The sequence below is a fragment of the Bos indicus genome, chromosome 12, assembly GCF_029378745.1.
Source record: "Bos indicus isolate NIAB-ARS_2022 breed Sahiwal x Tharparkar chromosome 12, NIAB-ARS_B.indTharparkar_mat_pri_1.0, whole genome shotgun sequence".
NCBI lineage: Eukaryota > Metazoa > Chordata > Mammalia > Artiodactyla > Bovidae > Bos > Bos indicus.
In genome coordinates this window covers 28509083-28535406 of record NC_091771.1, presented here as the reverse complement: position 1 = coordinate 28535406, position 26324 = coordinate 28509083, and the positions used below count along the sequence as shown (strand labels likewise).

General features: G+C 39.9%; 2 protein-coding genes across 39 annotated transcripts in view; one reads left to right on the top strand and one right to left on the bottom strand.

Annotated features, from left to right (window-relative positions):
* Positions 1-18617, bottom strand: part of ZAR1L (zygote arrest 1 like) — a 110116-nt gene extending 91499 nt beyond the window's left edge. For 31 of the 34 annotated variants that reach the window (XR_011569879.1, XR_011569880.1, XR_011569881.1 and 28 more), the window contains exons 1-3: positions 15800-18608; positions 14741-14833; positions 12959-13033 (exon numbers count right to left, since the gene is read on the bottom strand). Coding sequence is in view for 2 of the 34 variants with exons in the window: in XM_019971438.2 (XP_019826997.2) it covers positions 7546-7689; positions 12959-13033; positions 14741-14833; positions 15800-16522 (1035 nt within the window). In the remaining 32 variants the exon portion in view is untranslated. Of the gene's footprint in view, positions 1-1330; positions 7690-12958; positions 13034-14740; positions 14834-15799 lie in introns of those variants that run through there. The other 3 variants (XM_019971438.2, XM_070800591.1, XR_011569882.1) reach the window with 3 other exon arrangements.
* A 66-nt stretch (positions 18618-18683) lies between these two features.
* Positions 18684-26324, top strand: part of BRCA2 (BRCA2 DNA repair associated) — a 39013-nt gene continuing 31372 nt past the window's right edge. Inside the window, exons 1-4 of one of the 5 annotated variants that reach the window (XM_070800580.1) lie at positions 18684-18853; positions 19525-19626; positions 21836-22081; positions 26117-26225. In XM_070800580.1, the coding sequence (XP_070656681.1) occupies positions 19560-19626; positions 21836-22081; positions 26117-26225 (422 nt within the window). In that variant the 5' untranslated portion in view covers positions 18684-18853; positions 19525-19559. The remainder of the gene's footprint in view (positions 18854-19524; positions 19627-21835; positions 22082-26116; positions 26226-26324) is intronic. The other 4 variants (XM_070800579.1, XM_070800577.1, XM_070800578.1 and 1 more) reach the window with 4 other exon arrangements.

The window sequence follows — 26324 nt, the reverse complement described above, 5'->3', positions numbered from 1 at the left end:
TTCACTGACTAGCTCTAGTAATTTTCTGATAGCTTCTTTTGAAAGGTTTTCTAGGTATAGTATCATGTCATCTGCAAACAGTGAGTTTAACTTCTTTTCCGATCTGGATTCCTTTTATTTCTTTTTCTTCTCTAATTGCTGTAGCTAGGACTTCCAGAAATATGTTGAATAATAGTGGTGAGAGTGGACACCCTTGTCTTTTCCTGATTTTAGAGGGAATGTTTTTAGTTTTTCACCATTGTGAATAATGTTTGCCAAGGGCTTATCATATATGGCCTTTACTATGTTGAAGTAGGTTCCTTCTATGCCCATTTTTTGAAGCATTTTCATCATAAATGTGTGCTGAATTTGTCAAAAGGCTTTTTCTGCATCTACTGAGATGATCATATGGCTTTTATGTTTCAATTTGTTGATATGGTGTATCACATTGATTGATTTGCATATATTAAAGAATCCTTGCATCCCTGGAATAAACCCAACTTGATCATTGTGTATGAGCTTTTTAACGTGTTGAATTCTGTTTGCTAGAATTTTGTTGAGGATTTTTTCATCTATGTTCATCAGTGATATTGGTATATAATTTTCTTTTTATGTGTTGTCTTTGCCAGATTTTGGTATCAGGGTGATTGTGGCCTCATAGAATGAGTTTGGAAGTGTTCCTTTCTCTGCAACTTTATGGAATAGTTTCAGAAAAATAGGCATTAGCTCCTCTCTAAATCTTTGATATAATTCCTGTGAAGCCATCTGACCCTGGGCTTTTGTTTTTGGGGAGATTTTTGATCACAGTTTCAATTTTAGTGTTTGTAATTGAGTTGTTCATAATTTCTATTTCTTACTGGTTCAGTCTTGGGAGGTTGAACTTTTCTAAGAATCTGTCCGTTTCCTCTAGGTTGTCCATTTTATTAGCATATAGTTGCTCATAATATTCTCTTACGATCCTTTGTATTTCTGTGTTGTCTGTTGCAATTTATTTTTCATTTCTAATTTTGTTGATTTGTTCTTTCTCCTTTTCTTGATGAGTCTGGCTAGTGGTTTGTCAATTTTGTTTATCTTCTTCTCAAAAAACAAAGTTTTAGTTTTATTAATCTTTGCTATTGTTTCTTTCATTTCCTTTTCATTATTTCTGCTCTGATCTTTATGATTTCTTTCCTTCTGCTGACTTTGGGGGTTTTTTTGTTCTTCTTTTTCCAGCTGCTTTAGATATAGAGTTAGGTTGTCTGTTCAGTGCTTTTCTTGCTTCTTGAGGTATGATTGTATTGCTATAAACTTCCCTCTTAGAACCGCTTTTGCTGAATCCCATAGGTTTTGGGTTGCTGTGTTTTCATTTTAATTTGTTTCTAGGAATCTTTTGATTTCCTTTCTTATTCTTTAACAACTTCTTTGTTATTTAGTAACGTACTATTTAATCTCCATGAGTTTGCGTGTTGTTTTTTTTTTTTGCAGTTTTTTTCCTGTAGTTGGTATCTAGTCTCATAGTGTTGTGGTCAGAGAAGATACTTGATATGATTTCAGTTTTCTTAAATTTACTGAGGCTTGGTTTGTGGCCCAAGATGTGGTCTATCCTGAAAAGTGTTTCATGTGCACTTTAGAAAAAAATGTATTTTCTGCATTTGGATGGAAAGTCCTGAAGATATCAATTAGATCCATTTGATCTAATGTTTCATTTTAGGTTTGTGTTTCCTTATTGATTCTCTGTTTTGATGATCTGTCACTGGTATAAATGGGGTGTTAAAGACCCTTACTATTATTGTGTTTCTGTCAATTTCCCCTCTTATGCCTGTCAGTGTTTGCCTTATGTATTGAGGTGCTCCAACGTTGGGTGCATAAATATTTACAACTGTTACGTCTTTTTCTTGGATTGACCCTTTGATCATTATGTAGTGTCCCTCCTGGTCTCTTATAATATTCTTTAAACTCTATTTTGTCTGAAATAAGGATTGCCACTCTGGCTTTCTTTTAGTTTCCATTTGCAAGGAATATCTTTTTCCATCCTTTTCCTTCTAGTCTGTATGTGTCTCTAGGTCTGAAGTGGGTCTCTTGTAGGCAGCATATATATGGGTCTTGCTTTTGAATTCGTTCAGTCATCCTTTATCTTTTGGTTGGTGCATTTAATTTGTTTACATTTAAGGTAATTATTGACACACGTTTCTATTGGTCTTTTCTTGATTGTTTTGGGTTTATATTTGTAGGTCTTTCCTTTCTCTTGTGTTTACTGGCTATATAAGTCCCTTTAGTATTTGTTGCAAGGCTGGTTTGGTGGTGCTAAATTCTCTTAACTTCTGCTTGTCTGTAAAACTTTGACTTCTCTATCAATTCTGATTGAGATCTTTGCCAGGTATGGTAATCTTGGTTGTAGAGTTTTCTCTTTCAGTATTTTAAATATATCCTGCCATTCCCTTCTGGCCTGTAAAGTTTTTGCTGAAAGATTCACTGTTAACTGTATGGGCTTTCCCTTGTATGTTTCCTGTTGCTTTTCCCTTGCTTCTTTTAATATTCTTTTTTTGTGCTTAATCTCTGTTAGCTTGATGAATATGTGTCTTGATGTATTTCTCCTTGTGTTTATCCTGTAAGGGACTCTGTATTTCTTGGACTTGATTAACTGTTTCTTTTCCCATGTAGGGGAAGTTTTCAACTTATTTTCTTCAAAAATTTTCTCAGTGACTTTGTTTTTCCTTCCTCTGGGATCCCTATAACTTGAATGTTGATGCATTTAATATTGTTCTAAAGGTCTCTGAGGCTATCCTCAATTCTTTTCATTCTTTTTCCTTTGTTCTGCTCTTCAGCAGTTATTTGCACCATTCCATCCTCTAGCTCACTTATCCATTCCTCTGCCTCAGTTATTCTGCTATTGATTCCTTCTAGAGTATTTCTTAATTTCAGTAATTGTGCTATTCATCTGTGTTTGCTTATTCTTTATTTCTTGTATGTCCTTGGTGATTCTATTAACTGTGTTAAATGTTTCTTGCATTTTCTCTATTGTATTTTCAAGTCTTTGAAGCATCTTTACTATCATTATTCTGAATTCTCTTTCAAGTAGATTGCTTATTTCATCTTCGTTTATTTGGTCTTGTGTGTTTCTACCTTATTCTTTCATTTGTGCTGTATTTCTCTGTCTTTTCATCATTTTTTTCTAACATGCTCCACTTGAGGTCTTTTCCCACACTTTAGGGTTGTTTCTTTCTTCCATTTGGTTTTTGTCCTTGGAGGGAAAGATTGATTGAGTGGTTTGTGCTGATTTCTTGTTAGAGGTGACTTTTGCCTGTGTTCTAGTGGGAGGAGATCAAGCAGATGAAGGAGGTAATTACAGAAATAATGGGACATATACACACACATCCATACATACAGTTATAACCAAAGTATTCTAAAGAAAAGATTACAGGAGACTGACTTGGTGAAGAAAGGAAACCAAAAGTGCTATCAACCAATTAAAAGCAGAGCTAGCTAATGCTCAATCTGGAAAACTGAGCATGAGCAGAGATCTGGAAAACTGAGCATGAGCAGAGTGCCAACTGGGGAATACAGCAAAGAGAGCTTGACAATTTAACTTAACAATCACTTCATGGCAGATAGATGGGGAAACAATGGAAACAGTGACAGACTTTATTTTCTTGGGCTCCATAATCACTGCAGAGAAAGCAATGGCACCCCACTCCAGTACTCTTGCCTGGAAAATCCTATGGATGGAGGAGCCTGGTAGGCTGCAGTCCATGAGGTAGCTAAGAGTCGGACACGACTGAGTGACTTCACTTTCACTTTTCACTTTCATGCATTGGAGAAGGAAATGGCAACCCAGTCCAGTGTTCTTGCCTGAAGAATCCCAGGGACAGGGTCACACAGAATTGGACAGGACTGAAGCAACTTAGCAGCAGCCATAATCACTGCAGATAGTGACTGCGGCCATGAAATTAAAAGATGCTTGCTCCTGGAATAAAAGCTATGACAAACTAGACAGCATATTAAAAAGCAGAGACATCACTTTGCCGACAAAGATCTGTACAGTCAAAGCTATGATTTTTCCAGTAGTCACGTATGGATGTGAAAGTTGGTCTATAAAGAAAGCTGAGCACTAAAGAATTGATGCTTTTGAACTGTGGTGTTGGAGAAGACTCCTGAAAGTCCGCTAGACTGCAAGGAGATCCAACCAGTCCATCCTAAAGGAAATCAGTCCTGAATATTCATTGGAAGGACTGATGCTGAAGCTGAAGCGCTAATGCTTTGGCCACCTGATGAGAAAAACTGACTCACTGGAAAAGACCCTGATGCTGGGAAAGACTGAAGGCAGGAGGAGAAGGGGACAAGAGAGGACGAGATGGTTGGATGGCATCACCAACTCAATGGACATGAATTTGAGCAACCTAAGGCAGTTTGCTGATGGACAGGGAAGCCTAGCATGCTGCAGTCCATGGGGGTTGCAAAGAGTCAGACATGACTGAACGACTAAAGTAGGACTGATAGGATCAACATATACACACTGCTGCTGCTGCTGCTAAGTCGCTTCAGTCGTGTCCGACTCTGTGCGACCCCACAGACGGTAGCCCACCAGGCTCCCCCATCCCTGGGATTCTCCAGGCAAGAACACTGGAGTAGGTTGCCATTTCCTTCTCCAACGCATGAAAGTGAAAAGTGAAAGTGAAGTCGCTCAGTCGTGTCCAACTCCTAGCAACCCCATGGACTGCAGCCTACCAGGCTCCTCCATCCATGGGATTTTCCAGGCAAGAGTATTGGAGTGGGGTGCCATTGCCTTCTCCACATATATACACTACTATACATAAAATAGATAATCAACAAGAATCTACTGTATAGCACAGGGAACTCTACTCAATATTCCATAAGATCCTAAAAGGGAAAAGAATCTAAAACAGAATAGAAACATGTACAAGTATAACTGAATTACTGTGCTGTATCTCTGAAATGAATACAATACTGTAAATCGACTATATTCCAATACAAAATGAAATCACAAAAAATAAACAATAAAAATAAATTAAAAAACAAGGCAATGTGGATCCAAGCTGAAAATCAGTGTCTTTGGGAAAAACCCATCATAGGTCAGTGGTCCTGGCAGAGCCATAATAATGACCATAAAAGTTCTAAATTAAAATCTTGAATATATAGTAGGGCTTCCCTAGTGGCTTGGTGGGAAAGAATCCACCTACCAATGAAGGAGACATGGTTCGATCCCTGATCCAGGAAGATCCCACAGGCCTCGGAGTAAGCAACTAAACCTGTGTGCCACAACTATTGAGGCTGTGCTCTAGGGCCTGGGAGCCACAACTACTGAGCCCAAGTGCAGCAACCACTGAAGGCCCGTGCACCCTAGAGCCTGTGCTCCGCAACAAGAGAAGCCACCGCAATAAGAAGTTCATGTACCACCACTAGAGAGTAGCCCCCACTCACCACAATAGAGAAAAGCCCTCATAGCAATGAAGACCTAGCATAGCCAATAAATATAATGATTTTTAAAAATCTAACACAGAGGAGGGAAAAGATAAGTTAAGCTAAAAACAAGTCAACGTACGATAGGGATCACAGCATAAAGAATTTTTAATAATGGTTGAAGTCAAATTAATTGATTTTATTAAACAAAACAAAAAAAACAAGATCACCAGGTAACTCGTGGTACGTTAAAGTTTTAGAATTATTGTTCCAAGTATTGGTGTGCCCCAGGCGTCTGTGTGTACTCTCCATCTAGGGCTACAGCTTTAAGAACTATATATTTTTTAATCTCCAAATCTCTCTCTGGCTCCAACCTCCTCTCCTAAATTCCAGATTCATATAAGCAATAGCCTACATGACAACTCCATTTGGAAGGAGTCTCAAATATTTCAAAGTTACTATTAAAACAAAAGCCTTTTCCCTTTTCACTACACAGTCCCACCAAAAAAGGACTGCTAAGTTTACTGTGTACCTGTTACACGTAATAACCTAAGTGCTTAACACGTATCAGCTGCTTTAATCCTCCCATCACCATCCACAAGAGATAGTTACTATTATTGTGCCCATTTTACAGAGTAATTAAGAGAGAGAAAGTAACTTACCCACAACTATACATCTCCTAAGTATCACCAGTGATTTGAAGCTAGGTAATTTGACTCCAGAATATGTTCCTGTCATACCTCTCAGTTCCATTCAACCAAAAACTCAAATATAAAGTCATCATTTCACCATCTCCCACTTCTAATCCTGTACATTCCACTTTCAAACATTATCTATAATTGATGTATTTCTTTCCATCTCCATGGTCACCCACTCTTTTCCAAGCCATCATTTTGCTTGTATGTTTGTTAACCTCCTAACTGGTCTTCCTCCTTCCACTCTACCTGATCTTCTCTCATAGCAGTACAATTTTTACAGTAAGAATCTGATGTTAGTGCCTTCTTTAAATACTTTTATGGGCTGCCATATGCTTGACCTGAGCCTGCCTTCTCCAGCATTTGTCTGATATTAGCCTCAGGGACTCTCGTTCCTGAGACAAGCCAAGTACATGCTCCACCCCCAGGGCTTTTGCTCTTCTTGCTTTTGTGGAACCCAAATCATCTTTTCTCCCAGCTCTCCCTCATCCTACAGATCTCAGTTCTCATGTCACTTCTTTTCAACCACCCTTTCTAAAGGAGTCACTACTACAGTTCCATTTCCTTCGCTGCACTTAACACATCTAAATCTGAAAATATAAACATATCACTAGTAGCTAAAGCTGTAGAGAATGTACTGGTCTACCCAGATTTAAATTCTGACTTTATGACCTTCCTGTGGCTCCTTCTCCTCATCTATTAAAAATAAGTGCAATACAACTGCTGTGATGAGTTACAACAATGCCTAGCATATACTAAGTGCTATTTAAGCATTTGATATAATGATTACATATATTTGAAGGCAAGAACCCCCTTGATTGTCTCTATATTCCTGACACTTAGAACACCCAGTTTACAAAAGTTTGTCAAATGACTATTATTCCCTTTCATTGTTCCATTTGTATTAGCGATAGAGTCTACCATTTCCCAATGCTTTATTGATGTTTTTACCCGAGGATCATCAATTAATGGGGCTTCCCTGATAGCTCAGTTGGTAAAGAATCTGCATGCAATGCAGCAGACTCCAGTTCGATTCCTGGGTTAGAATATCCTCTGGAGAAGGGATAGGCTACTCACTTCAGTATTCTTGGGCTTCCCTTGTGGCTCAGCTGGTAAAGAATCTACCTGCAATGTGGGAGACCTGGGTTCTATCCCTGGCTTGGGAAGACCCCCTGGAGAAGGGAAAGGCTACCCACTCCAATATTCTGGCCTGGAGAATTCCATGTACTGTATAATTCGTGGGGTCGCAAAGAGTCAGACATGACTGAGTGACTTTCACCAATTAATGTCCCTTCACAGTCTATTTTACATGCATTTATTTAATTCTATTCACATCGACAACTGTCACACAAACTACAAAAAGTACAAAAGCATAATCCATCTTCCAATACCAGGTCAGGGTCAAGTTGAAAGAAAGAACTATACAGTAAATCACAAGAAGAGTTCAGGTCTCCTGAACAAAGCACACTGCCTGTCACATGATGTATTTAAAGCTGTAAATACTGCCACAGGAGAATCTCTTGTCTTTGCAGCGGCCACACAGTTCCTGCCGATGGGGCCTCCTTAGATTGATGTGTCTTTTCTTTTGAGGGCAGGAACAACGAGACTTTGAACAGGTCTTTAGAAAAGAAGCAACAGTTTGGGCACTAAATGATCAAGTTTAGTTCTTCAAATGAAAATATTCCTCCCTACCACTCATCCCTGCTATCTTTATCCTTTGAATCCCATGAGAAGTCCAAGACTTAAGTTTTACAAAACCACTCACTGCCCATAAAAGTGTCATGCACTTTTTTCCCAGATGAATGGCCAAAGATGACCTTTAAGAAAAGATTGCTGAGCCAATCCAGAAGATATAAGAGAAGTTATACAAGTTAAAATTGTGTAGAGTCTTTTCATTATGTAGGTTTTCACATTTGTAGCCATGTGGGAGTGAGGAGTAGTGAGTATTAAGTGATTTGATTACCTGAACTGCAGTGTTTCTCAACTGGTAGTATTTTACCTACTAGCAGACATTTCAGAATATCTGGAGTATTTTTGGTTAAGACTGGAGGGAGGGATGTTCTAGGCAGCAGCTCAACCTTTTTGGTACAAGGGACCAGTTTCTTAGACAATTTTTTCATGGACTGGGGGTGGGTGGTGGGTTGGGGATGATTCAAGTACATTTATTATACACTTTATTTCTATTATTATTATTATTATATCGGCTCCACCTCATATCATCAGGCATGAGGTCCTGAAGGTTGGGGACCCCTGTTCTAGAGGAAGCTAAATGTTTTCTTTTCAGACATGGCTAATCTTTGCTGGAATTTGAAGTGTTTTTAACCATTATCCCATTCTATCTTCTGATATTAAAAAAAAAAAAAATCACACCCCAAGGAGACTGGTATACTGCCCTGGTCCACCTTCCCAATCCTGTTAATCTGTGAAAATTTATGATCACTGCTCTGTTTTCTGCATATGTCCATAGCCAAAAAGAATAAGTCAAGCTTTACCTTTTATATTGTGAAAACAGGCATTTTTATTTTCCAAATGAGTCTCATATGGTTTATCAAATATTGGATATCTTCCACCCTCCAGCTGACGAGTATGCATCCTTAAGAAAATTCTAACAGTAACACACTCACATAGTGTCTACTCTATGTACTGCTCTAAGCACTTTATATATAAGTCCATTTAGTACTCACATCACCTTTATAAGGAATAAAAAGCTCAATGAAAAAAAAATTGTAATTAAAAAAAAATCACGATTTACTCTAAAGGTAGGTTTCTAGTTTCGGTAATGGTAGGTTAGGTAGTTCTGACTAAGTCTTCTTAGGACAACTAGACAAGCTGAGCAAAGATACTAATTAAAAACAAGAACTACTTGAAGGCACTGGAGAATTACCAAAGTATCCCAGAGAAGGAAACCGAGAAACAGATGAGCCTGATATTTGGGACTAGTTTCTCTTCAAAGGCAATTCTGTAACAGGTAAATTTTTAAGACAACAGGAAGCTGAAAATGAGCTTCACAAGCTGATGAGGCTGAGGAATCTTAAATATGTCAAAATGGGAGAGCACCAGTTAACAATTCAGGTTTTGTGCTGGGACCCTGAAAGGCTACACCCTAGAGTAAGAATGAAACAAAAATTCATCAGCCTTCACAGATGCTGAAGCCTAACTTCAAAACAGCTCAATTATAACTGGCAAATAGTATTCAGAAATTGCTAGTATCTTCATCTGCCTAACATAAGCAAACAAGTCTTCTGTGAAAGATACTATTCTGGCCTCAAATTATCACTATAATTTTTCACATACAATATATAGCACTCAAAAGTAACCAAGTATCTAAGGAGACAGAACAACAATTCCTTGAAAACCAAGGAATGTGAAGAGGTTTACATTCCTTCTGTGGATTCCTTACAATCTTCTGTGATTAAGCTAATGGGGGTTTTCTGGTACAGATTTTAAGAAAATGATGCTTAATATGCTCAAAGAAATTAGGCTGGTATTTCCAGCTGAGAAATGGACACTTATAAAGACATAAAAATTCTAGTACTGGAAAATGAAGTAAGGGGAATCTATAACTAAATAGGTAGCTGCACTGGAAAAGCAGAAGGGAAAACGAGAGAAACAAAAGATGGTTTAGTAGATGATATCCAAACTGCAGCAAGGAGAGACAAAAGCATAGTAAACACAGAAAAAAGCATAAAAGATTTAAGGGATACGGTGACAGTTCTAATATAAATAATTAGAAGAAAATGGAGGTAGAAGTAATATTTTAAATTACAATGACGGATAATTTTCCAAACATGATAGAAGTCTCCAAGTTACAGAATTGCGAAATTGTAAGCAGGTAAATACAAAGAAACTACAATTAGGCATAGAATTATAAAACTTCTAAAAATTAAAGCAGAGAGAAATATCTTAAAAGCAAACAGACTTAAGGTGAAAAAAATGAGCTATTACTTCAAAGGAGCTGCATGAGACCAACAGCCACTTGACAGAAACAATGAACGTCAGATCCTTAAGGGGCAGAAAGAAACTACTACCAACCTAAAAACTTTACACTCAGCAAAAATAACCTTTAAAAAAAGCTATCCAGACAAAACAAAAGGTGTCACCTTCAGACGTGCATTATAGGGAATATTAAAATTAGGTATTCAGGTAAAAAGAAAGTGGTCCCAGATACAAAAAGGATCTAAAAGCAGCAGAAACAGTAAATATGCAGTTAAAACTAACTAGACTACAAAATTAATGTCTTTTGAAGTTTAAAAATAATATACAACAATAACAGCAAAGAAGTTAGGATGAAGTGATAAGGGATTGGGCTTCCCTGGTGGCTCAGACAGTAAAGCATCTGCCTGCAGTGCAGGAGACCCGGGTTCGATCCCTGGGTTGGGAAGATCCCCTGGAGAAGGAAATGGCAACCCACTCCAGTACTCTTGCCTGGAAAATTCCATGGACTGAGGAGCCTGGTAGGCTACAGTCTACGGGATCGCAGAGTTGGACATGACTGAGCGACTTTGTGTTCTAAGGTCACTGCGTTGTCAAGGAATGGTAAGATCAACATCTACATAAATTGCTTAAGCATGCTGTAATATGAACCTTGAAGAACACTAAAGAATGAATAACTGCCAAGATAAGGGAGAGTGATTAAAAAAAAAAACAAAACACTCAAGTGAACACAGTAAGTAAAAGAAGTATAATAGTAAGAAAGAAAGTGAAGTTGCTTAGTCATGTCCGACTCTTTGCGACCCCATGGACTGTAGTCTACCAGGCTCTTCCATCCATGGGATTTCCCAGGCAAGAATACTGCAGTGGGTTGCCATTTCCTTCTCCAAGGGATATTCCCAACCCAGGGATTGAACCTGGGTCTTCCCCATTGTAGGCAAACACTTTACCATCTGAGCCACCAGGGAAGTCTATAATAGTAAGAAGATATATTTAAATCCAAAGTAATTATAGTAAATTGAGAACGTCAGACTAGAAAAACTAAAGACAATAGTTTAAAAATATTAGACTAATTTTTAAAATTACTTCTAAGTAGTATAAAAATATTTTTAAGTGAAAGATTTAGGTAAAAATTCTTACTATGAAAATCAACGATGTCACACTTTTCTGAAAAGCTTAAAGAGTTATCTCCTGCAAGCTGTTTAAGAGCTCATCGAATTCTGTGACACCCTAGACTTTGGAGACACCATGGAATCTGATTACAGCTCTAATATTTAGTATTTGTCTAACTTTGGGCAACTTACTTTCTTACTGAACTTTAGCTTTTTGTTCTGTATCATGGGAATAACACCTACTTCAAAGGTCAGGTTACAGGAGATAATGAAAAGCACGTGGCTCCAAGTTTGGCACATAGCTTAATATGGAGGAGAAAACGGCAACCCACTCCAGTATTCTTGCCTGGTAAATCCCATGGACAGAGGAGCCTGGTGGGCTACAGTCCATGGGGTTGCAAAGAGTCAGATGTGACCACCACTACCAAGAGCTTAGTAAAGGTTACCTATTAAGTTACATGCAAACTATTCACAAGATGTTTGAGGAAAAACACACATACCACATATGTAAAAAAACCACATTAGGCAACTTAAATCTCCTCCTTCCCCCCCAAAGAGTAGAATTTATGCTTTATTTTCTAAAATATTACAAAAACTCAAACATACAGCTGCAGGGAGCGAGCTCCGTCCCTGGCAAAGGTCATGAGGAAGGAGGCTTGGCATATGCAACGGCGGGATCAAGCCTCAGGAGTCTCCCTGGAAATTCTCGAGCATCTACCCCCAAAACCAGAGTCTGCCTACTTTCTGCTTTGTGCTTCCACCTACACCTCTGACTTTACGGGGGGCTATCCCCCACTACCTCTCTCTGAAAAAAGTTAGCTTACAGTTCCAGTTAATAATTCCTGGGTGTGACAGTGTTTAACCTACAAACTCCTTTGGAAATCCTCTAGCCTGCCTGAATAGGTTTTTCCGGCCACATGTGATTGTTCAGAGCCTCCCAACTGTGAGAGGCAGGAGATGTTCTAAACTGTCTAAACACAGATTCTTTTGAGTAGTTAAAAGATTGATTAGAAATTGTATTGGTGAAGGGATTTTCACTTGTTGGGCCAATGTTTGCTGCTAAGTTTCCATATCCTTTACCTGCTGTGTCCCTGGCAGTGTATTGATTAATATAATTGGTGTAAGTAGTAGCTTTAATGTTTGTAACCTGGGACCCTTGAGTTAATTCTTTTTCTTGTTATAGCCCACCACACCTTTGCTCTGTAGGAATGCAACTTTATCTAATGCTTTTGGAGGGTGGCTCCTGACCAATCACCCTTTAGAGAAAAATAAGTTTTCTGAAGAAAGGGTCTTAAAATGTTACCGGCCAGAAGATGATGCAAATCACCTAAGCTTTTGCATATGATAAGTTTGCAGGAAGAAAGCCTGGCTTGCTGCATGACTCTACCCCTTCCCCCATTATCCTCTATTCATAACTTAAGGTATAAAAACTACTTTGGAAAATAAAGTGCGGGCCTTGTTCACCGAAACTTGGTCTCACCATGTCATTCTTTCTCTTACCTTCTGGCTGAATTATTCAGCCTCTTTTCTCCACTGAATTTCCTCACTGAGCTATCCTTATTTCAGCCTCTTTTCTTCACTGAAATTTCCTCACTGAGCTATCCTCATTCTATTACTCTTTATATCCTTAATTAACGTTTAATTAAGCAATTGTTTCCTGATCTTCGCCTATGCCGTCTCTCCTTCGAATACCCTGGATCAGCCGGGGCTGGTACCCGGCATACAGCAAACCGAACACTCCTACACAAATATCCACATCTAGCAAATCCTAATATTTTGCCACAGAAGCTTCATGTTTAATAATGAAAACATTATGGACACAATGGAAATACACAGTTTGCTTACCTGGCACTGGATTGCTTCCACTCGATAAGGGTTAAAACTCTTTTGGCATTTGCAACAGAGTTGTTTGAAATAAACCTAAAGAGAAATTTGTCTTTTACACAGGGTTTATGTGTACCCTAGGCTCCCAGTTCTTAAGTAATCCATTCCTTCACCCTGTAGCTTGCTTTTGCCCAATCTCTATGCTGAAGTCTTAAGCTCTTGTGGTGCTATCAGTCACTTTCTCTTATTTTTTGAATCTCATTTTCTTTACCTGTAAAATCGAGACAATGCCACTTTCTTTTTCTATAGTTTTGACAACTACCCAATAATGTACATAAAGTACTACAGTAAAATTCTTCAGTAAGAAGCAGCTATTTGAATTTTATTCATTGTGCAGACAACACACTTGACCTTCTTTTGTCCTGGTCTATTTGTCCGTTTCTAATTTTTTCAGTATTTCTCCATTTGAAATTCAAATTAATTACAGTTACACACCAATCCACATGTTTCTAGGCTTTGCGCATTCTCACTTCAATTTATAAACCTTTAAAATCATACTTTGACAACAAGATGCCTTCCCTCTGATAGAATTAATCATCCCCCTCCTGTATTATTTTTGTACCACTTCCATGCCACCAGTGCCAATGCACAGATCACCAATCTCATCTTGTCTGCATCATTCTTATCAGAATCAATTTCTTCAGGATGAGTTCTATGTCTTGTTTTTTTGTATTCTAAAATCATGAGTGTTTGAATTAAACCCACTGTTTTTATTATAGCAAGAAAAGGAAAGTAATTTTAGTTTAGTTAAAATATCTATTTTACCTCCAGGATCTAGTAAATGGCTAGTGCAAAAGGAAAAAAAAACTTTTCATTCACATCTTGCATACCTCCTTGCTCTCTTCCTCTATACTCCTTAAGTCAGAAAAGCAGTTATCTAAAATGCAACAGCATAAGGGCCTCAAACTTAAATGCTTATAGAGGTTAATCAGAGAGACTAGGTGTAGGCTGTTGCAAAATGAAGGGCAAGTGCGGAGTGAAGGGAGACAGAAGCTGTTCAGTCCCCGTCTACTGCTCCTCACACAGAAGTCTGACTGTTCAGGAAAATCTAAAAATGCAGAATGTGAAATCTTTCCCAAACTTAATATGTTGACAACTGATTCAAATTAAGGCATGGAGCCTAAATGAGTCAGTCTCTCAATGTTAACCTTCACAATAAATTATTTCTCTCACTGCCCCACCTTGTGGACAGACAGAGGAAGTTTTCTAGAGCTAAAGCCCAAATCTGTTACAATACACCAACTAAAAACTGATTATACAGGTAGGGGGAATCTGTTGTATAGCACAAGGAACTCAGTTCAGTGCTCTGTAGTGACCTAGATGGGCCGGACTGGGGGTGGGATAGGAGGGAGGTCCAAGAGGGAGAGGATATATGTATACACACATCTAATTAACTTGGTTGTACAGCAGACGCTAACAACACTGTAAGGCAACTATTAATATACCCCAATTTAAAAAAAAATTATAACAAATCCCAATGTATACAAGGTCAAGAGTTCATCTAAATAAGGTAACATTTTGTCCAATGCAACTACCAAACCAAATTTAACACCAGGATGTGGTTCAGGAGCTCAAGCTCTTGTGGACAGCCCAATTTCGTTCAGTCCAAGCCTTTGCTTGGCACCTACTATGTCCTTGGCACTAAGGCTGAGTTATGGTCACATTCCATTAAAACACACAGTCTTCCTCCGTTTAACATCCATGCCCACCCCATTCTCCCACTTCCCACTCACTTTCACTTACCTTATTAGTTCCAGAGATGCACCACACATAAGCACTCTCCCATCTGGTCTTACAATCTTTACAGTGAAAATAGCCATATTTGGGTTCTAAAAACTGCAAATAAGGAGGAAAAATACTATCTTGAGGGGTCAAAAGTGAAAGTGAGAAGTCATTCAGTTGTGTCCAACTCTTTGTGATCCCATAGGCTGTATACAGTCCATGGAATTCTCCAGGCCAGAATACTGGAGTGGGTAGCCTTTCCCTTTTACAGGGGATGTTCCCAACCCAGGGATCAAACCCAGGTCTCCCGCATTGCGGGCGGATTCTTTACCAACTAAGCCACACAACGGAAGCCCTGAGGGGTGAAGGAAGGAGGAGGATAAAAAGCCAGATCCTGCTATCCTTGTGGTTTTGTATAAGTAAAAAACAGGAAGCTTCCTTAACCTCACTCATAGCTATTCTCAAGGTCAGTACATGAACTCAGCTGTCAAGGACTGATTACTCTGGGACCCTTCTAGCTTCTCTCAGGCTTTTCCAATCTGTTTTCCCCAAGGCCATGAGCACCAGCTGCACAAAATGAAGATCTGATCACAAACCCAAAACCCCTCTTTTGCCTCATTTGCAACAGCTATGGTTCCCAAACTTTGGGGTTTCACAGGCTTAAAGTTGGCTTCTTATTTTACCAAAAAGCTAAAGAAACAAAGCAAAAACACAGGGACTTCCCTAGTGGTCCAGTGGTTAAGAATTTGCTTTCCAATACGGGGAGGTGGGTTGGACCCCTAGTTGGAAACTAAGAATCCCACATTCGAAACTACTGAGCCAGGGGCTCTAGAGCAAGAGTCGCAACTAGAGCAAAGCAGGCGCGCTGCAAGGAACGATCCCGCGTGCCGCCAGTCAGACCCAAAGCAGTCGAATCAATAAATTTTAAAAACCCACACAGGACATGTAAAATACATGTTTTCAGAACTTCCTCTCTCCTTTATCAAATAAAGGGAGGAAGCGCAATAAGATTCTGCTCTCATGGAGCCAGAAATGGCAGGGGAAAAAAAGAAGGCTAAGGCTAGGGGAGAGAAAGCTCACCTGGAAGTTGGGCCTCCCAAGCGGCTGGCTGGAGTCTACCGGGGCCGGCTTGCTCTTCCTCTCCCGAGGACTCGAGGAGTCTTCCTCCACCAGCTCCTCACGTGGCTGAAGTTCCTCGGGGGGATCCTCTTCCGACCTTGGTGGTGGTGATGGTGGTGGTAGTGGCGGGGGCGGCTGGCCAGCCTCGGGAGGATCCGAGAGCTCCTCCCGCAGTCGCACCTCACCCCAGTGGCCGGGCACCGACGAAGAGACGCCCCATGCAGATGCGGGTGCCCTGTGGCCTGCGCTGGCCCAGGGGGAGAGGCTGTCCAGGGTGCGAGGCCCCAGAGAGCACTGCACGGACTTGCCCACCCGGAGGCTCACCTGCACGCCCACATCCTTGGTGTTGGCCTTGCGCAGCCGCAGGCTCAGGCCAGGGTTCATATGGGAGAAAACGGCCATGAGCTGGGCTCTCTTGTAAGGGTCCACGCAGCAGTCGGAGGCATTGGAGGGCATCAGCAGCCTGGGCCTGGCCAGGAAAGTGGGGGGAACATTGGTTTGCCTCCAGTGCGGTTGTCTGGGCTCTGAGAGTCCAGACTGGCCCAAACGTAGCATGTTCCCATAGCCCGGGTACAAGCTGTAGGGAACACAGAAGATGCGCTCCATCCTACCACCTGGCGCCCAGGCGCAGCCCAATATCCCGAGGCAGTTTGTTTCAGGCCTTGTTTTGTGTTCCACCTTCATCCGCCCCCTTTTTCTCCGGGTCACGTTGGTTCACGCTCTTGCGGAGCTTCTCCATTTATTTCAGATTCTGACGAGTGCTGCTGCCTATTACCCAAATTGGAGGAGGGAAGGCGATATCCCTACCTAGAGAGGCCTAATTGCCACCTGATCCCTAATTGGGATCTCTGTTTCTCTTCAATTCACTGCTCTTGAATCTTTTTTTTTCAAAGCTGTTTTTCATTTAACTTCTTATTCACACACATGCCTTAATTAGCAAATTCTAATTTATTCCTATGCATGCATAGTCGCTTCAGTCATCCGACTCTTGGTGATCCTATGAACTGCAACCCACCAGGCCCCTCTGTCCATGGGATTCTACAGGCAAGAATACTGGAGTGGGTTGCCATGCCCTTCTTCCCAACCCATGGATCAAACCCAGGTCTCCTGCATTGCAGGCAGATTCTTTACCATTTGAGCTACCCGGGAAGCTCCAATTTATTCTTATACTGACTTACAATTTCAGAGACTGTGTTTTAAAAATAAAAAAGATTGAATACAAGCAGCAAAATTTGAGCTGCTGCACTATTAGAGTGAGCATAAAGAAGACAGAATTATGGCAGGACACATAAATGTAAAAAACCTGGTTCTGCAGCAGCAAGAAGCATAGTTATGGGGGTTGGGGGGACAGTGTACTTAGCAAAAAAATATATTTCAGAGGGTTGTATAACATGCCAACCGGTCTCATTAGTCCACTCTAGTGAGAATTCTCCCCAAAAGGGGAAATTTCAGAAGCAAACTGTTCTTAGAGGTTAAATGCAGACTTAATCACAGGATAGTTAAGTATCTTAAGTAAGACTTGAACAGAAACTTGCATGCTGCATGCTAAATCGCTTCAGTAGTGTTCCACTCTTTGCAACCCCATGGACCCCTCTGTCCACCTGGGCCTTGTTTACTAGACAACTTACTCAACTGGATGATTCAGTTTTCCCATCTGACAATACTAAAAAATTTATAAGATTATCATAAGGTTAAATGTGATATTATTTATAAATCAACTGGATGTTTCAGTTTCCCCATCTGACAATACTAAAAAATTTATAAGATTATCATAAGGTTAAATGTGATATTACTTATAAAGCATAAAGAATAACTCACAGATGCTCATTAAGAGGTAGCTGTTATTGGCTAAAGATCACAGGCCTGGGTATCTGTGCTATTTAGACCTAGATGATCACATGCTTTTGTATCTATGTGTATTGGAAAGGTGTCTACAGCCAAGGATTATGATCAAACTAAAATGACACCTCAGGTACCAAGTAAATGGCACCCTTTTTCGAATCCAAAGTTGCTTTCACTGTTCATTGGTCAGGAGCTTTTGTATAGTAGCAAGCCCTATGAGCCACTATCACCTTCAGAATCCAGTTGAAAGCTTTCTAGGTCCTACGATAAACACCTGAATTAAGCCTTGTGCTAGCCACAGCCCATACTCTGTGAGTGAGACTGCTGTCTTCCAGGGCAGTTTCAAGAGCAAGTCAGGCACAAAACAGGTGCTTGGTACCCTAGGAGCGTCAAGGATACGTCAAGGATACTACGGAAGCCTGCAGGAGGAAGTATTATCCAAAACTACAAGAGACTTGAGATAGGCTTAACAACTTTTCAAGCCGGGAGAGTCTGAGAGGTTTTTGAAATTCTGCTGCCCAACAGCAACACGCAGTCTATAACCAATGTACTCCGGCTTCAAATCTCAGCCCCTTCCACTCTATAGGGAGCTCTCCGTTGGGGAAGAAGTTATCCGCGCCGACTGACCACTGTGGGGTTTTCTAACGTCTGCCCACTTTGGGCGACGCCCTCTTAGTAGAGAACAAAGACTTTTCACAGACCGCAGGCCGCGTCGGGGCTGGGGGCGGCCATCCAAGCGAGAGACGGAGCGGAGGAGGGGAAGGCAGGGCGTATACATGGGGCGTGGTCCCTCCAAACAGCGCGGCTTGGTACTCTGAAGGCTCGGAAGAAGAGAACGAGTATCCCGACTCTTTCTTTAGCGACTCCGGAATGACACAAGGTTTAGCCCTCGCCACAAGCGGCAGCACTTACGGCGCAGCCAGACTCTGATTCCGGTGGGCGTATACGCTGCGTGCTGCGTCATGGCGTCATCGCGTGACATATCCCGAGAGCAGGCTTTTGGCGCGAGAATCTGAAACCCGGTGGGCGGAGGTGCGGCTGCTGAAGTTTGCTGTCTCGGGCGGTGGGTCTCCGCGAAGGAGCGTGAGGGATCCGGTTTCTTATCTGAGTGCCGGCGCGTTTTGTCAGACTCCTCTGGCCAAAAAAAATAAACCAGCTTCACCTCTGAAGGCGGTTAGTGTTGGCAGGGGTGGAAATGGGCAGCCTTCCGCGGTCTCAGGCGGCGGGGAGCGCCTCCGGTGTTCCGGTGGGAACCGAGCCCCGCACCAACAGGGAGAAGGGACCAGCTCCTCGGTCGGAGGCTCCAGCCCCCCCGCCCCGTCCCGGGAAGTCCGTGGCCCAGCTTCGGGCTCCGCTCAGCCCACATGTCCCAGGCTGAAATTTCCTTCATTGGAATCACGATGAAGTTACTTTACCGGAACATTGCTGTTTTGGAAAATGTTTCATAGTCTGTGGCACATTGTATCTGCCTCATCGCTTAGTCCCCAGGTAGTTGCTTTGTTAACGAAAATTTACTGATTGGGAATTGTTACCCGGTGTTTATCTAATAGCCCTCTGCTAACTGCGCAGCCACTGGCCACACGTGACTAGTTAATGAAGATTAAATAATAATTAAAAATTCTGTTCTTGAGCAGACTTGCCACAGTTGAGATGAGTCATGTGGCTAATGGCTGCTCTATTGGACTGCACAAATACAGAATACTTAATTCCCCGCGGTGAGTTCGATTCTTGTTTTAAAATAAACAATGTAGCTTCAGGCAGGTTTACCGCTTCCGGTTTTACCTCAGACTCATTTAGCAAGGACTGCATCTGTGTGAAGTGTATTTTGGTGTTCTCTTTTGCAGACTCACCAAACTCTGAAGCAATAGTGTAGATAAAAATGCCGATTGGATGCAAAGAGAGGCCAACTTTTTTTGACATTTTTAAGGCGCGATGCAACAAAGCAGGTATTAACAGATTTTTTATACGAATTGATCGTTTGAGAAAAATGTTTTCAGAAAAATGTAATTATGCATGCTTGTTGAAAAGAATCCAGTGCTTCACGTTTTTGTTTACACCATAAACTGTGCTTTATGAAGTCATAAATCAGAAAAGTAATCATTTACAGTTAACCAAATGATCGGTGTAGAACCTGTGGTGGATAAAGAGGAAACTGGCCCCTTGATGAGTAGAACTGTTTTTAAAGCAGAGACTTTCTAGCAAGTCAGAAGCATTAGTAACATAATAGCAGAAGTTGTCCCAACTTTTTGGTCTCAGTTCGCCTTACACTCTTAAAATGATTGAGGACTGAGAGCTTTTGTCTAGGTTACCATATTAGAAATTAAAACTAAGAACTTTTAAGAACATTAAGTTAATAACAAAAATAAACTCATTGCATATTAACATGAATAATATGTTTATGAAAAATAACTTTTCCAAGAAAAATGTGAAGAGTGACATTACTTTAAAATTTTGCAGTTCTCTTTACTATCTAGCTCAATAGAAGATAGCTGGATTCTCATGCTCATTCTCAAAGAATTGCATTTAATTCTTTACAATATGTTTTGATAGAGGTATATGAAGAAAACCATACCTTACACAGAAAATGTAGTTAGAAAAAGGAGTGTTTTTAATTAACTGTTTTCACTTTATTGTGGGTAGTTTTCTTTGGTATTATACCAAACTTAAGTGGGAGTTTCTTAAAAGTTGCAATGTGGGAAACCATGTAATGAATTTTTTATACTCTTTTTACATTAAATTCAATTAGTCTTTCTTGCTCCTGAATAAATCTTTTAACCATGTTGTGACATCATCCATGGTTTGATTATTTGAAAAATACTGATGTTCTGAATTACACAAATATCCCAAATATTGACACATTCCATTAGACATTATTAAAAAATCACATTGGTTACTTCACTGATCTCATCAGAAAAGTCTTTTCAGGTTGGGAAGATGTCAAGCTCACAGAGAACAAAGTTCTAATTCTCCTTTGAAAACTCACATTTTATCTTTGGCAGCAAACTGTTGTTTTCCCTGCAGTAACAGACTCACTTAATTCATTTCAAGAAAATGTCCACCAAATACCCAATTCACAATAACTTGTCATTCTTTCTAGCAAAAAGGGCTTTCCATGAAAAGTGCTAATTCAACTCACAACTCATCACATGAGTGCTTTTTCCGAATAACTATTGTACTTCAGTTATGCAGAAATGCTTTTATGTGTGCTTTCCATTTTGTCACTAAGGACACTTTAAGTTAAACTTGCTTTTTTGATTTTTTGTAACAAGTTCATGGTGATGAAAAATATAGTAACTCCTAGTACAGTTTGTGGCCACTGCCATGATTCAGGCAAAGCTGTCTCCAATTTTACCCACCACTGCTATAAATGTCAACATTGGGAAAAAGGCAAATGATGTCTAATATGAAAACAGTTTTGACCTTACAGATACCTTGAAAGGGTCTTGGGGAACCTCCCCCTAAGTGGTCCACAGGCCACATTTTGAGAACCACTACTTTAAGTACAGAACATAAGAGACATTTTGTTCTCTAGCAGAGAATCTATTCCACTTGATTTGTGAGTTTATATGTCTTGTGTACCTGTAGATTTGTCACAGCCATTTATGTAGTATCTGTGGGTTGCATTCTTATTGTGGATGATTTTTATTTCTGAATCATGAATATAAAAGAAAACTTTAGAAGAACTAATATAGCTAGTAATCTTGTAAGAAGTTTCTGTTCTACCTTCCTACAGATTCATAAAAGAACAGACTAATGAACTTGTTGAACTCATTATTGACCAAATAAGTATTAATACGTCTTTGTTACATAAACGTTACTGACCAGGGAAGCTTCAGTATTTACTTGTATAACAAATCACTGGTGTTAGCTTCTGCAAAAATCCTCCAGTTAATAATGTGTTAATTAGTATGCCTTAAATGTAATTCACCGGAAAAGGCAATGGCAACCCACTCCAGTACTCTTGCCTGGAAAATCCCATGGACGGAAGAGCCTGGTAGGCTGCAGTCCATGGGATCGCACAGAGTCGGACACGACTGAAGCAACTTAGCAGCAGCAAATGTAATTCACAGTCAAAATCTCAAGCATCCTTTTCTGTATCATAATCTTCACTGGCTGATGGGTTTTATTGTGTCACGATTTTTATTTTCCTTACAGATTTAGGACCAATAAGCCTTAATTGGTTTGAAGAACTTTCTTCAGAAGCTCCACTCTGTAATTCTGAACCTTTAGAAGAATCAGAATATAAAATCAGCAGTAATGAAACAAACCCATTTAAAACACCACAAAGGAAACCTTATCATCAGTTGGCTTCAACTCCTGTAATATTCAAAGAGCAAAGTCTAACTCTGCCACTGTACCAATCTCCTTTAAAGGAATTACATAAATTCAGATTGGATTCAGGTAAGTAATGTGATGTAGTTGACTAGGAAAATATGACCCAGTACTTCAGACAAACCTGTGCTAAAAATCCCAACTCTGTTGTTAACTACATCAGGTTGGTCACATTGATCTCTGGCCACTTTTCTCACCCGAAAAGTGGAAATGATTAAAATACTACCTAGGTTTTGATTAAAGAAAATAATGTAGGTCCTTGATAAATGTTCCTTTTTGTCCTTCCTTTGATTAATATATCCTACCCACTGAGACTTGATAAATTATATCTTTCCTATATAGAAAAACCTAGGGCTTGTTTTGATGTTGAACTAAACTGTATTTTTGCAGGCTGTCACAGAGGACAGAGTTGTTTTTTTTTTTAACAATAGTTATAATGTCTTTTGATTTGGTAGCACTTTCTCTGGCCTGTATGCCAGGTGTTTACAACTTATCATATGCTGCTGCTGCTGCTACTAAGTCGCTTCAGTCGTGTCCGACTCCGTGTGACCCCAGAGATGGCAGCCCACCAGGCTCCCCCATCCCTGGGATTCTCCAGGCAAGAACACTGGAGTGGGTTGCCATTTCCTCCTCCAATGCATGAAAGTGAAAAGTGAGAGTGAAGTCGCTCAGTCGTGTCCGCCTCTTCGCGAACCCATGGACTGCAGCCTACCAGGCTCCTCTGTCCATGGGATTTGCCAGGCAAGAGTACTGGAGTGGGCTGCCATTGCCTTCTCCAACTTATCATATAAGAAGATTATATATTTATCACTTGCTTGATTGAAATAACATACTCTTTCTTTGGAGTATTACTCTCTAGTAAGAGGAGCTAACAGTATACAGATTATGTACAGTTTAAGGTTGAATGTGGTACATGTCAGAAGAAAAGTACAAAAAGTATAATGAGAATTAAGAAAGAAAGCATAAATAGTACTGAGGGCAGTTAAGGAAATAATTCAACTGAATTAAACCTTGAAGAATAAGTGAGATTCAGAAATTTGAAGATGGAGTAGAGTGGGCATGTTCTAGGCATAGAAAGAACATGAGGAAGAATATGTAGTTTGTGAAGTTAATATCAAGTAATTCAGACTGGAGTGTTACATGTTTGAAAAGGACTAGTAAACAACTTGAGGCTTAAAAAAAAAAGGCAGATCGGTGGCAGACATTGCATGCTGGGCTAAAGAAATTAAATTTATTTGATAAGTTGTTGAACAGAGAAAACAAATGTAAATTTAATCATGCTACTTCCTGCTTCAAACCTATGATTACCTCCTTTTGCCCTCATGATAAAATCCAGACTCTTTAATACGATCTACATGGTCCTTTATAATTTGTTCTCTCATTAATGCTTGCCTCATCTTGCCGTAATTTCCTTCTTAGACACGCTCAGTTTACCATTCAGTGATACTGAATTTTGTTTTTTTGGAACTACAGGGAGGCCTGGCGTGCTGCAATTCATGGGGTCGCAAATTGTCGGACACGACTGAGCAACTGAACTGAACTGATGCTCTGTGGCTCTTTACATATTGTTACCACTGCCTAGTACTTACTTTTTAAGCTTTTGCCTAGCTAATTGACACTCATCTTTCAGATCTTGACTCATCTCTCTAGGAAGTATACTTCCTAGCTTCTAGGAAGTATTCTCTGTTTCACTTATTTAGCTTCTAGTGAAGGAATCTTACTTAAGCAATTGTCCTATAAGTGCTATGAAAGAGGAAACTCATGGTATTAGGAAGCGTACACATGAAAGGGGGTATAGGTAACGGGCAAAGATTTTCTTAACATGTTATTGCATACCTAATGGCATACATAGTAGGTGTTCAGTAAGTATTTGTAGAATAAATGAATATCTTGTTTAGAAAGCCTAAAGATTTGGCAGCTGTCTTTGGAGATGTGCTTTTCAAAATGTGATGCCTGGACCATTAGACTCTCCTGAAGTGCTGATTGAAAAAGACAATTCCAAGCACTTATCTGAATCTGTTAAATTAAAATCTCTGGAAATAAGAGGTTATGATGGTACATTTTAAACTAATTGGCGACTCATAGACAAGACTGCAGGCAGGGAGATCAATTCAGTTCAGTTCAGTTCAGGCGCTCAGTCGTGTCCGATTCTTTGCGACCCCATGAATCGCAGCACGTCAGGCCTCCCTACCCATCACCAACTCCCGGAGTTCACTCAGACTTATGTCCATCGAGTCAGTGATGCCATCCAGCCATCTCATCCTCTGTCATCCCCTTCTCCTCCTGCCCCCAATCCCTCCCAGCATCAGGGTCTTTTCCAGTGAGTCAACTCTTCACATAAGGTGGCCAAAGTACTGGAGTTTCAACTTTAGCATCAGTCCTTCCAATGAACACCCAGGACTGATATCAATTAGCAGACATATATATAATGTTCCAGGTGATGGGAGGCAAGTGCCCGAGTTAGAATAATGGTCGTGAAAGTGGATATGGAAGGTAGAAATAGGGGACCCTGCAGTAACCTCAATATAGAGAATTCATAAGAAAGAATCAAATCATAGGTCCAGGGCATGACTGAGAACATAGTGGTGACGTTCGTAGAAATTGTAAGCTCTGGGGGAAAAGCCGGTTTGAGAGGGAAGAGGTTTGAAAAAAAGTTAGGTTTGGACTGCAATTTTAGATAGTACTGGGATGTGAAGGTGTTGATGTCCTAAGAACTTTTGGAGGATATAAGTCTGAAGCTAAAGAAAGAATACAGGTAGGAAAGCTGTAGGAATCAACTCTGTTTGAAAAGTGAAAAAGTCATCACATCTGGTGAGAAAACTGATCATGATGAGGGCTAGGATAGAGCCTCAGGGAATGTGAAACAAATGAAATGTGGAAATCATCCCTTTGAGAAAGGGAATCATCCATTCAGCAAACATCCTGTGCTTACTTTGTGCCTAGTAGCTTGCTTGGCATTAAGGATACAAACTGAATAAGATGGCCTTTGACCTCTGGACCTCAGTCCTGTATAGGAGAAAATATACAAATATGCTGGTTGGTGTATGTTATAATAGGAGCATGTACAAAGCGCTGTGTTGTAGGCATAGCAAAGGAAACAGCCATCTGTCTTAGTGTGGTCAGGAAAACCTCTGTAAAATGGCGTATAATGAATCAACTGAACCTTGAAAGACATACCTAGAATTGGTGGTTTATTTTCTAATTGTAATCTGCTGGGATTGGTCTTTCTATAACCAGGGAAGGATAGGAATGAATTAATAAGGCTGCTGTGGACTCACAACAGAAGCATTAACTTTTTTAAGCTTATAGTACATTAATAATTCTGTTGACTAGTCTCAAGACCTTTTGCTTTTAAGTTTACTTTAAATTCAGTATTGATATGTAAGACTTAAGCTATTTTTCACCTACTTAGTTCACTTCTAATATCTAAAATATTTTTAAAAAATTATCCATTAAATTCCATGAGGAAGTTTGCTATTTCTTCTTCTCATAAGTCTTTCCTTTTGCATAAAATCACATGAGTTTATTTTAACCATCATTTTGCTTATTTATGAGATTCTCAGGTTATTTGGAAAATATTAGGATGTGAACTTTGTTTTGCCCGGTTCTTTTTTCTTTTTTTTTTTTGCTTTTTATTTCTTACAGTTTCTATTCTTTTGTGTTTTCTTTTTATTGCTGAGCCAGTATTGATACCTTTTGTTAAATAAAATCCTGTGTTTACATTAGGGTTCATTTTTTTGTATAGTTCTTTGAACTTCGGCAAATGTGTAATGTCATGTACTCACCATTACAGTATATACAGAATAGTTTCACTGCCCTGAAAATCCCCTATGTTCTACCTATTCACCCTTCCTTGCCCCTAGACCCCTGGAAACCACCGATCTTGAACCATATTCAAAGTGTTCTATGCATTTATATACATAAATGTTGAATGGAGTCAGACATCCTTTGAGACATCACTTTTTGGAAAGGAATTCACTTCAAACTGAATTCCGCATATATTCTCCTTCCAGTATAGATGAGACTTGTTTTTAAATACTTCTACAGAATAAAAATTCACAATCCAGAACATATACATCCTCACTGCATTATTGTATGTTTCAGGAAAGGATATTGCCAACAGTAAACATAAAAGTTGTTGCAGGGTGAAGGCTAAAATCAATCAAGCAAATGATGTTATCAGCCCACCTCCAAATTCCTCTCTTAGTGAAAGGTATGATGAAGCGATTGTATTAAACATTTTCGTATATGTGATATTTTTTTACAGAGATGAATCTAATCATCATTGTAATATTTTGCCTTAGAGCCTGGT